General features: G+C 41.6%; 1 protein-coding gene across 3 annotated transcripts in view; it reads right to left on the bottom strand.

Annotated features, from left to right (window-relative positions):
- Micu1 (mitochondrial calcium uptake 1) overlaps window positions 1-18,041 on the bottom strand; it is a 146,054-nt gene that overhangs the window by 95,162 nt on the left and 32,851 nt on the right. For all 3 annotated transcript variants that reach the window (XM_038343014.1, XM_038343016.1, XM_038343015.1), the window contains 2 exons: window positions 14,713-14,875; window positions 4,930-4,973 (listed from right to left, as the gene is read on the bottom strand). In XM_038343014.1, coding sequence (XP_038198942.1) covers window positions 4,930-4,973; window positions 14,713-14,875 — 207 coding nt within the window. The remainder of the gene's footprint in view (window positions 1-4,929; window positions 4,974-14,712; window positions 14,876-18,041) is intronic.

Below are 18,041 nucleotides of genomic sequence, written 5' to 3'. Positions count from 1 at the left end.
GCTCTTAACTGCTGAGCCATCTCTCCAGCCCACCTTTTTGTTTTTAATGTAAGTAAACTTCATTGGCTGTGAAATAAATTTTGACCTAAACTTACCATCATATAGAAACCAAGCTCAGTATCATTGCAAAAGTTCTTGATGGAAAAACAGGTCCTATAAGCAATGTATGAGCCCACAGTGGGGACTGATGAGGCGGGGGGGGGGGGGGGAGAGGATCCCCTGGGAATGCAGAGCCCAGGTCTTCCTGGGGTAAATGGAGAACCTATATAAACAACGCAGTCAAAGACAGCAAGGAGACTTTTCCAGACAACTGAACTGAGAAGAGAACAATTACATGCAGGAAAGATAACGGACACATTAGCAGGGAGTCCTTCCACAGGGGAACACACTCATAACCGTGCAGGGAAGCTACGAGCGAGCGGGCAGAGTCACTTTCCCACTGTCCCAGTTCTCTGATAAAGTAGGAGACGAGAGGTTTCAGCGTCTTTACCATCAACTGTGCAGCAGAGCCCGTATCTGAAGGATGATGTGATAATTTAAGTCAACACTCTTGTTCTGCTACACACCATGTCACACTACAGCGGACAAGGAATGGGGCTGCATTTCTCACCCCCGTCCAGCGTGTCTTAGCTCATCTACCAACCACTCACACATGGTGTCCAATGAGGGAATGGACAGCACAGAGATAAATGCCTTGGGAAATGAAGAGCTCACACGCCAGAGCTAGAGTTCCTTATTATTACTATGATGATTATTATTATCATTATTATTTTAGTGATACTGTGTAGAAAAATAGCTGATGTTAATTTGTAAGAGAAAAATGAAAAAATATTTTGAAACCGTTGAGTAGGAAAGAAGATGGGAAAATAAAATGGAAAAGTTTAGCAAGTATTAAAGAATTAACTTTTGTCAGGGATTGAACTGAGAGCCCTGCGTGGGCTGGAGTCTGTGCTCTACCGTGCTACACCGCAGGCTCCAAGGTTTTCCGGAAATGCTGACTCAGCACCTGAGTTTGCTCTAACAGTTTAATTACATGCTGAACTTTGGCTTCATAAAAAAGGTTATCAGGTTATCATAACCAGTGCTATTCAAATCCGACACAGTGAATCATCACAGCAAAAAAAAAAAATTTCCTGGTTTTGTTCAGAACAGAAACATTTTACTTAAAAGGCCTGTGCACAGCCAGCAGAGACCCAGTTTCTCAAACAGGCACTGCTCTGATCAGGAGTGACAGGGTCAGTAAAATAACAATACTTCCCAAAATGCCACCTGGTCATACATGAACATGATGAACACGGAACAGTGAGCATGAGCCACGACTACCCTGCACCACCACCTGTGTCCCAGGGCTGCCGTTGTCACTTCTGCTTCTGTTTTGCCCACCAAATCCCCCTTTGGGAGTTCCCTAATCTGAGTTATAAAAGCCTAGTCTTCCTCAGGTACAAGGCTGACCTCTTGAACTCTGCCTCAGCGGGGAGGCAGTCTGTGTACATGAATTAAAAAGCTTGTTCTAATTAGCTTCTTGCTTTAATTGATTTTGCCCTGGTGATCTGAGTTAGTCTCTCTCCTCACATCTTTAGGATGAGCGCTTTTCATGAGTAGATCCAATCCTTAGGTGCATGAAGAGTGGAGCAGGCACTCAGGGTGGCTACACCCTACTGCGTGACTTGTCCACCCTCTATTTTAAATGTCTAAAATGGAAAATGCATGGCCTGGGTAAAGGATTGCAGAGATGAAACGAGGCTATGTGTATCAACACTTACAGGGCCTGGTACACAACAGACACACAAAGACCTAACCACCACCTTTTCCTTCCTTCCTTCCTTCCTTCCTTCCTTCCTTCCTTCCTTCCTTCCTTCCTTCCTTCCTTCCTTTTCTTACCACAAGTCACAGGATAGAAAATACAGAGCACAACTTCTTATTCACTTTACCAAAAAAAAAAAAAAAAAAAAAAAAAGGAGTAAGACAGAATGGGGAACAAAGATTAGAAACCACTTGAAATAAGTCAGACCAACAAGAGATAGCTACTAAGATTAGGTATTTGACACTGCTGTAAAATAAGACTCCACTTAGAAATAAACACTTTGTTTTATAGGGCAATTACCAGATGCTAAAAACATCACATGAAAATTAAATTTTTTAATAAAAAGTAAAGTATAGTACATGAAATGACTATATTAACAAATCTTAGGGGAATACATGCATATTAAAAGGGGTACATTTAAATATGACATATTTCTATATGCTATATTATATTTCTAATAGCACCAATAAATTATTAGGTATTTAATTTTTAAAGGAATTTTGTACATTTATTTATTGTGTGTGTGATTCATATGTCCATGTGTATGGTGGCGTGCTTGTGTGTGTGGTTCATATGTCCATGTGTAGGGTGGTGTGTGTGTGTGTGTGTGTGTGTGTGTGTGTGTGTGGTTCATATGTCTATGTGTAGGGTAGTGTGCTTGTGTGAGTGTATGTATGTGTGTGTGTGCGCGCACGCACGTGTATGTGTATGGTTCACATGTCCATGTGTAGGGTGGTGTGTGTGTGTGGTTCACATGCCCATGTGTAGGGTGGTGCAGGAGTCAGTTCTCTTTCCATCAAGTGGATACTGGGAAGAGAATCCAAGCTATGAGCTTGCTGTCAAACACCCTTAATGACCGAGACAAGCTTTTTGCAAAATGACTTGACAGGGCAGGGCACATCTCAGCTGCTGGTGCACTTGTTAGATATCCAACACTGCAAAAGGGTTTTTGGTTTTTGAAATGTATCATCAGGGGTCGATGTGTTCTGTGTCTTTTCTCCAAAGACAAAAGGTAATATTCTTGCACTCGGGAGGCAGAGGCAGGAGGATCTCTGTGAGTTTGAGGCCAGTATGGTCTACAGAGAGAGTTCCAGGACAGGTAGGGCTGTTATACAGAGAAACCTTGCCTCGAAAAAAACCCAACCAATCAACCAAACCAAACAAAACCAAAAAGAGCTAGTATTCTTAAAGAGCTAGGGCTCACTAACAAAGTAGAAAGGGCTCTAGAAAAAGACTCCCACTGAAATGTGAAGTCTGCTTAATCAAATTCAAATTCATTGACAATCAGTTGAAGTAGGGACAACTCATTCACTTCTTATCAGGGATGTGCAGCTAATCAAACAGTACAGTAAAACTACCTGGCTAAGCCGGGCGATGGTGGTGCACGCCTTTAATCCCAGAACTCGGGAGGCAGAGGCAGGCGGATCTCTGTGAATTCGAGACCAGCCTGGTCTACAAGAGCTAGTTCCAGGACAGGCTCCAAAGCCACAGAGAAACCCTGTCTTGAAAAACAAAAAACAAAAAACAAAACAAAAAAAAACTACCTGGCTATTTGCCAGTATTAAATGGGTCATTCTTTCCCGATTTGCATGTAAAGGGGTCTATAAAATTTATATAAAAATTAAAAGTGTCAAGAAACTATTGTTTTATATTTGTACTGGCTTTTCCTGACATAAACCTTAACACACAATTCAATAAGAAAGCAATCAAATAAGCTAATGTTTGTTAGTAGTCAAATCATGGACTTCATTAAATGCTAAATTACCAGGTTTTTTGTGCTTTTATTTTTTGTTTTCTTAAAGAAGCTAAGACATAGACACAGTCAGACACAGATAGACACAGACACAGACAGACAGATATACACATACACAGACAGACACACAGATACAGAGAACTGCCTATTTAAAAAGTAAAGTGAATTTCTCTAGAACATTTCCTTTTTCAGAACCTGTTTCTTGGAGCCATAAAATCAACTCCCATACTTTGGCCCCCGTGGTTGCATCTACAACACAACTCCAGCCAAGGCTAAGGAAGAGGGGGCATAGAGACAGCTAAGAGTCAGAAGAGCAGAAGAGTCTGCTGTGAGGTTGTGTCTCCTAGAAATGATAGGGAAGTTACACCCATGGTACCTCAACAACATGGCTGCCTAAGCAAGACGTGAACACTGACCACACCAATAGACATGAAGAAATCTCATAGGGTTCTACCCCTAGACAAAGAACTAGAGAGGAAGACTTAGCCGTCCTACAAGGGTGAGCCCCTTAATTGGTTATCCAGTTCCAAGTGGTCAGCTCTAAAATCATCTACATATAAGCAACTCTAAACAGATTCAGCAGATTGTATTTATATATTTATGCATTTATACATACATGTAACAATAATAAAGAAAGAAGCCTGGTACATAGGAGGGGTTGGAGGGAGGGGAGAGGGAAAATGATATAATTATATTCTAATTAAAAATATTTTTAAAATGGACCCTTTGCTTTCATTCTGAACCTGTGTAAACTTTTTTTTTTTCCTTTTGAAGAATTTATCCTGAAAGGAAAAAAAAACATGTTTAGCTGGTAGTTTTATGAGATACTAAAATTGAAAGTTTCCCTTTCAATGCCTAAGATAATGTAGTATAATGTGATTTCTTCATCAGGTACAGAGAATTGAAAGAGCAATGTAAACGTGCAAATTGGAAGAATTCTTTATAACTGTTGCAAAAGCACTTTAGAGATCTTTATGGTTTTATAGTTAGGGTTACTGCTATCATCTGTCAGAAGGTCCAGTCGGGCAGGTGTCCACATGAAGTGTGAATGTCGTACTGGGAGCGCATTCACCTTTATGACGGCTTTGGTGCTAATATTCAAAAGTCAGCAAACATTGAATTCAGCTTGAATATAAGAGCAGGCAAACCATGAGTTACCTTACATGGAAAAACATTAAAACAACACACCAACCAATGCAGAGAACACCTGCTTGATTCCCTGTGTGGGTCTCCTGGAGACGCAGGCCTCTGAGCCTGAGCATGCTTCTGTCAGTTGCTAAACAGGAATTCTAGGATCTGTCACACATGATTTTAGAGGAATTTGAAAACCTTCTTAGTAAAAACCAGGACATCTGTGTGCCAGTTTGCTTACCTTTCCATCAAAGCGCTTTATTATATACTGGTCCAGGCCCAAGTCTGAAAAAGAGAGGAGAAATAATACAATTAGTTTCTGATCATCATAACTCACCAGAAATATATGACAGCTCTCATTTTATTTTTGTTTGTTTGTTTGTTTGTTTTAAGACAGGGTTTCTCTATGTAGCTCTGGCTGTCCTGGAACTCGCTCTGTAGACCAGGCTGGCTTCAAACTCACAGAGATCAGCCTACCTCTGCCTCCCGAGTGCTGGGATTAAAAATGTGAGCCACCACCAACCTGCTTGGTTTTGTTTTAAATTATTCAATTAAATATACTAGATGGCTTAGCTACAATATTCATCCAAAGCCACATAGGAATGATTATTTTGACCCATTTTCAGACAAATGCTGGCAGACAGATACCAACTCTGTTCTTACATATCAGAACGGCAAGGAGCTTGCGTGAAAGGTAAGTGTGCCAATGTAGGCACTAGTCTCGAGTCCTTACACTAGCTCATGAACATGGTACCAGCACTGGAAGCTTTGTTTTGCATCTCTGCTTCTAACAATTTGATTACTTGTGACTGACTGTCCTCCAAGCCAAACAACTACCATATTGGGAGTTCTGCTGCACTCTCGGCAAAGGGTCATTCCAGCTGGGCTTGCTCTAAGGAAGCCTGGAAAACTCATAAACAAGAGTGAATCACGGCAGAACTGTGCCTTGGTTCGGCACTAGGACCTTAGGAGGAGGGGCAGACACTGCTTACAGCTCCCTCTAAGAAGGAATCTTAGCAATGATTACATGTTCTCCTGAACGAAGGTGGCTTCTAGAACAAGCCCTGAACAAATAAGGCCATTGACAACAACAAACAAACTTCAAGAAGACAGAACAAACTGCTGTAATAAAATTACTGAAGCTAGGAATGTGCACATCTGTAATGGGTACTGCTCCATGGCCCTCCCCAGCTATCCATCCTGGGCTATATGAGACAACCCCTCATCCCGGCCAACACACACATACACTCAAAAGCAAAGCAAGCAAGTGAACAAACAAACTTACAAACAAAAAGAACAGAGAGAGCAAGACAGAGTTACGGACAACTAAAACTTTGTTAATGTCCCCTTACAATTTCTTATAAAAAGAGACCACACACACACACACACACACACACACACACACACACAAGTGGAGGCTACAGAAAAACAGACGTAACCCAAAGGTATTAACATCATCGCAAGACCATTTTCTTTTCACAAGCATGGCAGGAACAGTGCAGAAAATCTTAAGCTAAGCCTTTTCCAGAATGGGACTGAGATAACTAAAAGACCTTTTCAAAGAGTGCTTGTATTTTAATAACTAAAGCTTACCTGAGGATCAGAGTGCAAAGCTAAACCACTAGAGCACAGGGAGTGGTGGCTCACACCTTTAATCCCAGGACTCTGGAGTCAGAGGCAGGTGGATCTCTGTGAGTTCAAGGCCACCCTGTGCTACACAAGATCACTCTGGAAACAGATCCTTTAGTCCCAGTGTTTGGGAGCCACGCACCTTTAATTCCAGCCCTAGGGAGGTGGAGACAGGAGCAATATGACTGGGCAGAGAGGGGAACATAAAGGGGAAGAGGCAGGAACTCACTGGAGTGTGGAGTCTGAGGTTTGGTGGAGACCCTGGAGTCTAGGCAGTCTGAGGATCACCCCTTTGGTCCAAGCATTGGTAGAGGTAAAAGGTCTCTCTAGTGGCGTCCTGCTCTGCTTCTCTGATCTTCAGCTTGAACCTCTCTATCTGTCTCTGGGTCTTACTATTGGTGCTACAGTTCTCAGCAGGATGAATCTGAATCTGTCTACCTTCAGTGTCTGTCTTTCTGTCTGTAAACTTCACAGCGCCAAGGATAAGGAACCCCTACACCCCTCTCTTAGGAAGGAAGAAGCATACGTTTTAACTCGTAGACAAAGAAGTTACATCCTTACTAACTGGAGTGGCAGTGACCCGGAGAAAGGTCACAAGAGCAGTGTGCAATGTGCAGACTGCGAACAGCCTCCTTTACAAAGAAGAACAAGTGGGGTGCAATCCCGTAATACACTTTATGGACTGTGAGTAAAATAGCATCATTTTCCATGGAAACCAGAAGAAAATACCTGTTTTAAATTATGTAATACGGACATATTTGTCTATCAACTTCATATATCGACTGATCAACATTAATTTTCTACTGGTCTATAAATTACTTACTATTTCAGTTTCAGAAATGAGGAGATTAAGACCTGGAAGTATTGAATAATTTGTGTAAGATCAACTTCCTTGCCCTCACCTCCATATATTTCGATCTATCTCTTAATGTCTTTTGATGGCGAGTCTATCTGCCCCTGTATCATCCACAGTTCTTAGAAATGGATGCACCTTAACTCTCGCCACTCATACTACCTGCTTTGGCAACTTTGTTATAGAGTTAAGATATCCAGAAGCCCCTCTACACACACACATACACACACACACACACACACTCACACACACACACAATTTTTTTTTTTAAAAAAACCATCTAACTACTAAAAGAATAGCAAAGAAAAACCTTTGAGGCAGCTGGTTCAAGTGTTGAAAGAAAAGGACTCCAACTCTGCATTCCCCTTTTAGTGAAAATACCCTTAAAGACAAAAGACAAGGGGGCTGGAGAGATGGCTCAGTGGTTAAGAGCAATGACTGCTCTTCTAGAGGTTCCAGGTTCAATCTCCAGCATCCACATGGTGGCTCACTCTGTAACTTCAGTTCTAGGGGACCCGACACCTGATACATGCACACAAAACACCAATGCACATAAAATAAAATAAATCTTTTTCAAAAAATTTATTTATTTTTATTTTATGTAATTGATATTTTGAATGTGTGTCAGGTCCCCTGGAACTGGAGTTACGGACAGTTGTGAGCTGCCATGTGGTTGCTGGGAATTGAATCTGGGGTCCTCTGAAAGAGCAGTCAGTGCTCTTAACCATTGAGCCATCTCTCCAGCCCCCAAACAAACAAAAAGAATAATGACAAAATAAAGCGGTCAGATAAAGGAAAAGAGCAAGTCCATGTGCAGGAGACCTGCTCTGAAAGTCGTGCTAATTCTTTGGAAACAAGAGCGACAGAGACAGTTCATCAATCAACATCCCTGTGACAGAAGGGCATCACCGTCTTGTCTTAAATTCTTCACGTGAACAGTTTGAGGCGGAGCTTTCTATACGGAGAGAGATGAGACCACAGCATAGAGTGGGCTTATAGCAGTAAGCTATCTATTCCACCTGAAGCGCAAAATTAAATTCTCACAGTATAATGTGAGAATCATGTACAATTCCCATGACAATCACTAAATATGTTCAAAGAAATATGGCCAAGACACACAAAAAATGCTTAAGAAACAGTAGAAATACTTAATCCACAAAGCAGTCAGGAAAAAGAATGTGTGTGTGTGTGTGTGTGTGTGTGTGTGTGTGTGTATGTGTGTGTGTATGTGTATGTGTGTGGTAACTCTAAACCTAATCTAATGACAAGCTCTTAAAGAGGACACAAACAGTGGGCCCACATGATGGTCTATGTCCTCTTCCAAGGCCTTACGCCTTCTTCGGTTCAAATCTTTTCTTCTGATCCCTGCTTAGGCAACTAACTTTCAGAGGCCAAGTCATGCTAGTACGAAGATCCCCAGTTCATAAGAACACAGGGCAGCCGGTCAGCGACCATGCCACCTCTACCGAGACATGCAATCTTCACCATCTCAGTGTACTCAAAGGCCAGACTATTAAAGTGCATTGTCACAAGTAGCCATTTAATAAATTCGAATGTGGACAAACTTCGAGGTCTTCCACAATGAGACAAAGTCCATTTTCTGGATTCACACAAGATGCCTTTATTGTAGAATATAAAATTTCAATATTTCAAATTTTTATAAAACATCTGGATCGCTGGGGGTTTTGGCATAATCTTAAATGTTACAGCTTGTCTGTCCTTTAGTCAGAGTTTGGATAATAATCTAGTTTATCTTCTATGAGCCTTCACAGTCTTTAATCATTTATTTCTTGGCCTTTCCTAAGTGCTAATCTTTTTATAATCAGAGTTTCAGATTTCAGCATGTCTCATGCATATTTAGTTAGCCTTGGGCGTAGGTCTGATACTTTTGAGTTGGTATGCCAAGTTCATGAGAAATATGTTGCTAAAGGTAGGTGTGGTGGCACAGGCTTATAGTCCCGGAGCTGGGAGGTAGAGATGGCTAGTCTAACTCTTCAGGCTCCAGGTTAAGGTGAGACTCTACCAAAACACAAGGTGGATGGAGCAAAGTTGACTTTTAGTTTCTATATGCACACACACACACACACACATATGTGCACACAAATATACTCACATGTGTGCAGATACACACATAAATACACACAAGGAAAAATTGATGATGCTTAATAAATCTAGGCCACAAAGGCTATCAGATATCTAAACGATATTTTTAAAAATTAAAAAAATTAAGATTATAATTTAACACCACATTTCTCCTTTCCTTTCTTTCCTCCAAACTTTCTCATACACCCCTCTCCATTCCCCTTCAAATTCATGGCTGATTTTTTTTCACTAATTGTTATTCTATATAAATATGTATGTGATGCATATACATATATATTCCTGAATAATATGTGTGTATATACATATTTCTAACTAATCTGTTTGGTCTATATAATGTTACTCGTATGTTGTTTTCAGGGCTGACCTTCTGTCACTGGACAACCAGTTGGTGCCCTCTTCCCTGGGGAGGGCCACCTCTCCTGCTCCCAGCATTCTTCAGTTGCCCAGAGTTCTTTATGGAGGGTGGAGGCCATGTGGGCTTTTCCTCATCCAGTTTGGTGTTGTCCATTGGTGTCAATCTTTAAACTCAGTACTATTTTTGAGTAATTACAAACTCATCAGTTATGTCTATAACCATAACAGACCTTCCACATTGACTTCAACGTCTACCACTTTTCTACTTAAATCAATCTCACCAAAGGCTTTGAGGTCCTTCATATCAGCAGGTTAATCTAATTGCAACAATAGTAATTCTTACTGTGAGTCATTACAGAATTCAGTCCTAACAAGTTCACAGAAGGGGCAGTTTGGCAAATCTAGCCAACTCACAGTGTTTTCCCTTAGAGCCCCAGAAATAAGAGTAGAACTTACTACTTTGCCTTTTGACCTGCTAAGTCTTAAATATTTGCTATTTGGCCTTTAAAAACAAACTTTGCTCTAAATCAAATCTAGGCTACAGAGTGAGACCCTGTCCTTACAGAAAAAAAAAAAAAAAAAAAAAAAAAAACCGTTGGCTCTTCCCTGTACAGCAGCCTATTACGGCTCTAAGTGTCTCCAAAAGTGAGCACTCTTTAGAAAGTGCTTAGATTTCTGGACACAACACACTAATCTTGTGAAGACACACACAGGCAGGAAGCCCACGTTTAACTCCCACACACATTCCATACGGATGGCTAGCACGCTTTCTGTCTTGAAAGAACGTAAGATAAATACTTCAGGTTTCTAGCCCAGAGGCGCATGGTCTCTGTTACAGCCACTCCAGTCTGCTCGCCCAGCTCCCAAACTGCCATACAGGAAAGAGTGTGCTACGCCCATAAAGCTTCTTATTACCACTGAAATCTGAATTGCACAAAATTCTCAACTGCTATAAAATAGACTTGTGGTCCTCCTCCACTTTTGAAAATGTATAAGTTGTTCTCTGTTCATGGGCACAAAGAATCAGGGAGTCAGCTGCAGTTGATCTATTCTCGAGGAAGCAGCATGGCAGGGGATTGAAAATAAAAGCAGAAAAGGTGGAACCCTGCATATGGAGGAAAACAGTACCACAAAATGTATTTAAAATACTCGATCAAGTATAAAGTTAGGTGTCACTAAAAGTGTTTTTTACAGGCAAGAATATCCTTAAAACGGTGCAGGGCCATCCTCGAGGGGTGGGGACTCCAGGATACCTGGATCATATACTGAGACCTGCTTCTCCATTCCCGCCTTTATTCTCCTGTGTAGAGGAAAGCACAGGATGAAAAGTGAGCCAGGCTGATACACTAGAAAGGTAACAGAGACCCTCTGTGCTATAGGGTACGCTGTGCTCTGCCCCAAAGTCCTTGGTTTCCATGACCTTTACCCCTACCCCATGCTTCTGGTTACCCACATCATCAAATGGCTATGAGAAATGTTTCTGCTTGGTTTTAGTTTTTGGTTTTTCAGGACAGGGTTTCTCTGTGTAGGTCTAGCTGTCCTGGAACTCACTTTGTAGCCCTGGCTAGCCTTGAACTCACAGAGATCCACCTGCCTCTGCCTCCTGAGTTCTGGGATTCAAGGTGTGTGTCACCACACCTGGAGAGAAATGGTTTTTACTACAACAGTGAGAATCATTCCACACCCACAGCCTGAAGCAGCCCCCGAGTCACGGTACTTATATCCAGGGATGGAGAGGACACATTAACTTCACAGGGGCGGCTGAGGTGTTCACGGAGCACAGGATGTTCCTTCCCTTTAAATATTCTGCACATTTAACTACGGTTACTCTCTATATACACATTTTTGATATTTAGTACAGAAGTATTCTTATTCACCTTCTCACTCTGAAACTCACCAGCTCATTTCAGAATTGTCTAATTTGAAGGCTTGATGTAGTCTGTGCTTCGTGATTATTTTAAAAGTTCTAACACTAAAACTCAGAGATTTAGATCTGCTGGGTGTCCTGGGCTATAGCACATGTCAAGCCATGACAAAACTACGGTGAACTAGGAGTGGTTGGCTGGAGACCAAACGACTGAAGACGGAAAATTAAACTCTAGAAATCTACCACCTTACTCTTCTTTGTCCCACCCCACACAGAAACAGCTTATTTTATTTTGCTGTATCAACATTCTTGCTAATGAATGCTTGCAAATGAGCAAATGAAAATGCTAGATTTCATTTTGATGTATCAGAAACTTCCCTCGCCGGGCGGTGGTGGCGCACGCCTTTAATCCCAGCACTCGGGAGGCAGAGGCAGGCGGATCTCTGTGAGTTCGAGACCAGCCTGGTCTACAAGAGCTAGTTCCAGGACAGGCTCCAAAGCCACAGAGAAACCCTGTCTCGAAAAACCAAAAAAAAAAAAAAGAAACTTCCCTCATGATTCTCCAAAGGAAAGCACTTATTCGCTATTCTGGCTTCCCATGGACGTGAGAAGGGTGCTTGTGTACCACACACTCACTAACTACTCAGCATATGTAGGATATTTTCCAGTAATTTAAGGGAGGGGACGGGGATGCAGCACAGTGGCAGAGTGCTGCACGGCATGCAGTTCCCACCACCATAAAAAGCAAATAAACAAATAGCAATGTGCTGCAGAGTTAAATGCCAGAGCAAACGAAGACAACCGGAAAATATTATTGTTTTCAAAGGAATAAGGATAATACTCCTTAAGTGAGGAAATGGTCTTCAGCGGCCCATCTTAAAGTACTGGTTCATTCTCATTGTCACACGGAAAGCAAAGTCCATTCTTCACAGCTCCTGACAGAAATGAGATTGCTATCTGGACAGTTATCGCCTTGCAGGCATAAATGCTATGCTATCATAGAAAACTGGGACAATCTCTCCAAGCATCTTTCTTGTGAGTACAGCCTGCTCTACTCTCCCCCTCCCCCTCCTCGCCAACACACAAAACAAGGGGCTGAAGCAAGTTTGAAAGGATCTAAATCTTGGGTTGGACCGCCCAGTGGTTAAAGTACTGGTCACTAAGCCTGGACACAAGAGTTTGATACCCAGGACCCACATGGTGGAAGGAGAGAACTAACTCCCTGAAGTTCTCCTTTGATATGTATAGTTCCATTAAATATATATTTAAAAGGGACCTACTTTGAAAGTGCAATGAAATTAATAAAAAGGTTGGTGTATCTTATAAAATTTGGGCTGGAGAGATGGCTCAGCAGTTAGAGCACTGGCTGTTCTTCCAGAGGTTCTGAGTTCAATTCCCAGCAACCACATGGTGGCTCACTATCTGTAGTGAGGTCTGGTGCCCTCTTCTGGCCTGAAAGCATACATGCAGACCAGAACATTGTATACATAATAAATGAATAAATTTTTAAATGAAATAAAATTCTTTGAGAATGGAAAACAACTCAATACTTTTTGAATGAATATATACGAGGTCTACTAAACATAAAGGCACATTTGAGGAAGAATAAAATGCATCCTGATGTCAACATTCACAGTTATTAGGATAGTGTCCATTTCTAGAACTTTGTGTGTTTTCTACATAGATGAAACACAGAGGACCAAGAAACACACTAAACATCACAGAGATATAACCAGTAAAATGCAGGAGAGAAATTCTGCAATACAAGTGACCTGCATTCTTCCACAGGTGCCTTGTTCAAGCTTCCTAAAAGATGTGGGGTCAGTGTGGAAGAATGGAGGTGAAAGAGATGGCAAAGAAACCCCAAACCAAGGCATGCTCTCAGCTACTCTCCACGCTAGACAGCCGGGGCACTCTTCTTAGCCTATCCGAGAAGCCACAGTTCACGCAGCAGAAATGGCCACTCAATAGAGTGGAGGAGGAGGTATGAGTTGGGCATCAACCACATTTCTGTCCTATATGCATCCTATACACACAGCCCACTGACACTTTTAGACGATATGTTTTGTGCACTGGTGTTCTGACTACAATTCGCAAGCAGTCACACAGGAAAGCAGCCACTTGTAATGCCACATTGACATTCCACACTGTTCAGCCTATACTGGTTTATAGATCTGACTGGGGTTTTTTACTTCTTTGTGTGGCTTTGCTCTCTCACGTTCTTTCAATATAAAGTGCATCCTTCGACTCTTTGTGTAGGAGAGGTCTACTAGCAACAAGCTACCAAAGCTTCAGTTATCAGGAAATGTCTTAACTGCTCTTTTGGGAACAGGCACTGCCCGCATGCCGTCTACCACAAGTGTCCTACCTGGGCATACCTAGGGATGGTTACTGTCCAGTTCTTTTGCTCCTGTTAATGGATTGAACTCTCTGGTTTGTTAGAATGGCTGTGTAATTTCTTGTTCAAATTGGGTATTTTTACTATACCGTGGAAAAAAGAAATCAGACTCTCTCTTCTATGGGTCCAGATGCTGTTAGAAGACTACAGTCATCAGACCTTCAGTGACGTTCCCAAAGTATCTGTATGAAAATTCCATGCTTTGTCACGTCCTCCTGCAGTTCCTGCTCTATTCCCTTAAATGCTGGAGCCAGTGAGCATGGAAAGATGCTGAGTAAGTCAAAATGCACGACGCAAGCATTTTGAGAACAAAGTCTGCACTGGCCACCTCTTTCGCTCCTGCCCAAGCAGTAAGCCACACTGAGATTAGGCTACTGCCCCATGGCTACTGCTGAGCCGGAAAGTAGAGCACAGCAGGCAGAAACGCACGGGGCTGGCACCACGGCTAGCAGGCTCACTGTGTGGTAGGCGCCCCCCTGTCTGAGTGCTGATGACGCTGTGGCTCACAATGGTATTGAGGCTTGTCTTGTGGGGAGATGGGAGGAGTCTACTCAATCATTTCCTCACAATATTTCCTAAAAGCATCCCTAACTATTTACCTTGATGCTGTTTCTTTCCCCACACAGTTTATCTCAGCTAGTTCCCCTCAACAAGACTTCCATACTGGACTGTAGAAGCTGAGCACAATTCCGAGCATCTAACAGTCAAACGGTGATTTGAATTACTGCGTGGATCCATAAATGTTAGGACGCCCAGAGAAGGAAGCAAAGCGGTGGTAACAAACAAGCGGCCCCAGCCTGCCCCTACGCTAGCACCTTACGTTCGGGTTGCTTTTCATTTGGGGTTATGGATCGCACGAAGTCCTGGGGCGTCATAAACACTTCTGCTTCTCCAGGTTCGTTGATTACTTTCAAGGTGGCAAAATATCGGAAGATTTTGTCTGGTGTGGAGTAGGCTCGGATCCTATTCTCGTATTCCATCACCTAAAACGAGAAAGTTAGAGAATGTTGCTATGTTAAGCTATGCTCAAGTTCGCTGATTCTCATCTTACTTTTGGGAGAAGCTGATCATTTCTCTGTAGCTGGACTTTTTTAAAAAAAGTAAATATAATAAAGCTCAATTTAAAATTTCTTTCTTGCAAGATATCATTCACATCCTAGTTGAAGCAAGGTTCACAGAATTTGTTTAGAGTTCCTTTTTTTTTAAAAAAAAATGGTAATTTCCTAGTTACTGAAAACTAGCAAAATTTTAAAATGCCACTAAGAGAATTCCAAAGGCCTTAATAATGGAATTGCTGCATACAGTAGCCTACAGGCTCTTAAATATTAACTTTTAAAAAGGGCTTCACTTCCTGAGGAATTTCCTGAATACAAAGAGAAAACAGACTTGAAGTGTCATAGGTTTGGTGGTTAGCAGCCCTGATAAGGCAAAATACATGAAGTGATAACATGGAAAGATGAAACTGTGTATCATGGAAGCTCAGTTATTCACAGCTATGAAGCTCTCTAGACAGATTATCAGGCGCAACCTTCACAGGCCGCGTATCTGGAAGTAACAGAGGGCAGTGCACAGATGTCTGAGTAAAAGCGACAATCAAGCATGGCCACATTTATCTGTAAGTTTGTTATGTTACTATGAGCTCACATGGCTGACGTGTGAGTCTCTGTTCTAAGTCCAGAGCACACAAAATACTATATCAATTACACAGGTTTTAGTGAAAAATGTCTCTACTGCTTGGATTGTATTTTATTATTATTATTTTAAGACGGGGTCTCAAGGCTGTCAGCTGGACTCAGACTTGCTCTGTAGGTGAGGAAGACACTTGACTGAACTTCAGATCCTCTTGCCTCCGAATGCAGGCGTTACAGTGTTAGGTACCACAGCCAGTACTTTTAAAAGCTCTAGGGATCAGACCCACAGCTGCAGGAAAGCTAGGCAAGTACCCTACCAGGTGAGTTGCATCCCAAATCCCCCAAACCTTAGTTTTATAAGCTGAGGTAGCCATTAATAAGTAATATCATATAAAAATGTGTCGATGCAATAAAGCTTAAAAACTCATTAGTTCCATGTCTATAAAGCAGGTAAATCTATATGTTAAGTGTGCCCAATTAACACAGTAATTATTTTATTTGTTAACCTGAATAGATGCTTCGAGGTCACTGACAGCAGCTGTTTAGCCATGGTCTTAGTTCTACCATCAAATGCAAGTTTAGCAACTGAGGACGAACGGCCAATTTATAACATGACAGTTATTCAAGGAGAACTTGCATTAAAATCTGAGATTTTAGGGAGCTGGAGAGATGGTGCTGAGGTTAAGAGCACTGGGTACTCTTCCAGACGACCAGGGTCAATTCCCAGTTACCATAACTCAAGTTCCAGGGGATCTGATGCCTTCTTCTGGCCTCTGAGGTTAGTGCATGAGCACTGTGCACAGACATGCAATTCAGGCGAACACTCATATGTATACATAAATCTTAAAAAGTCTCAAATCTGAGATTTCACAGAAGACTGAAAGACTGAGCACGTGGCAAACACAGCAAGAACTATTCAACCTCCGCACAGCCTTGAGGCTTGGCTACAGGTCTTAGACCAAAGGCATTACACCTTAGACTATGCCTATTTGCTGGCAATAGTGGCTATGGAAGAAATAACCTTTCTGTAGTCATTTGTATTTGTACTCTCTTTACTTGTACTCTCTTTAAAGACAGGGAAGAGAGAGAAGGAGAGAGTGGAGAGAGTGCTTCGGAATGTTTAGGGCAAGAGGCTTTTGTGAACTAAAAGGTTAAACCAACATATCCAAGGTAGAAAGATAAGATCATAAAAGTCAGGAGTTTCAAACCTGAGAATCAGGTTTCTGGACTCTTGCAAGATTTATTAAATTATGTTACAGAACATTATTCATTTGAACACAATCTGAGTATAATCATTCTGCCATAATATTTTTGTTTGTTTTTTCTTTGAGGTAGTGTCACAGTGTGTATCCCTGGTCATTCTTGAACTCACAGATCTGCCTGCCTCTGTCTCTTGAGTGCTAAGATAAAGGCCCACATCCCTACTCAGCTGCTGTAGTGTTAAAATAAACCAATGGCTCTGTATGGCTATAAAGTTTTATTCTGAAACGATAAGTTCATCAAAGTAACAGATTCAGTAAAGCCTCACATTGGTAGCATTTAGCATATACATATTAATAGTATTTAGTATGTGCACATTGGTAGCATTTAGCATGTACATATTAATAGCATTTAGTATGTGCACATTGGTAGTATTTAGTATGTACATATTAATAGCATTTAGTATGTGCACATTAGTAGCATTTAGTATGTACATATGGCCTTTTCTAACTTAGCATCATATCCTGGAGATTGTTCCATATCAACTCCTGCTTCCTTTTAGTGTCTTAGTGATTTCACCAAATCACTGTAGAAGGAATTCAGGACACAGAGTCCAAGAGAACAAAATTTGGAAGCAGAGATAGGATACTACTGAGGGACTGGGGGATATTCAAAGATCTACTAAGGAAATTATAATAATTCATTCCATAATTTATCAGTCTTCCTTAAGTGTCATTATGTTAAAATGTATCTTCCATAAAACTGCTGAGTATAACTGGATCAAATTCAGGGATTTGTTTTTTCCATGTGAACTTCACCGATGAGTAGCCAGAAAGGACTTATAACCACAGCTGCTAAGGGAAAACCAGGGTCAAGAGCACTTGCTGCTCTCTGAGGACCTGGGTCTCATTTGCACCAGCTACATGCTAGCTCACACGTGTATAGAGCTCAAGTCCCAGGGGACCTGATGCTCTCTTATGGCCTCCACACACATGTGGTGGTGCACACACAAAGATGCAAGCAAACACTCATGCACATAAAAATAAATAATCGAAAAAGAGAGGAAGAAGAAGATGAGGAGGTGGAGGAGCCAGAAGTTACATGTTTACTGATAACAGGAAATAACACCACCACCACCACTAGTGTGGCTACAGGAATCAAGCACAAGTCTAAATCAAGCCTCAGAGATCAGCTGCCAATATTCAAGTAATACAGAGTCGGGAGAAACTGAATGAAAAATGCAAAGTCTAGGTAGTTTTCTGCTAAACAGAATAAAACTTTATAGCCATACAGAGCCATTGGTTTATTTTAACACTAC

This window comes from Arvicola amphibius, chromosome 9 (genome assembly GCF_903992535.2).
Source record: "Arvicola amphibius chromosome 9, mArvAmp1.2, whole genome shotgun sequence".
In the NCBI taxonomy this organism is placed as follows: Eukaryota; Metazoa; Chordata; class Mammalia; order Rodentia; family Cricetidae; genus Arvicola; species Arvicola amphibius.
Note: the sequence above shows the minus strand (reverse complement) of the source record. Positions and strands in the feature narration are given on the sequence as shown.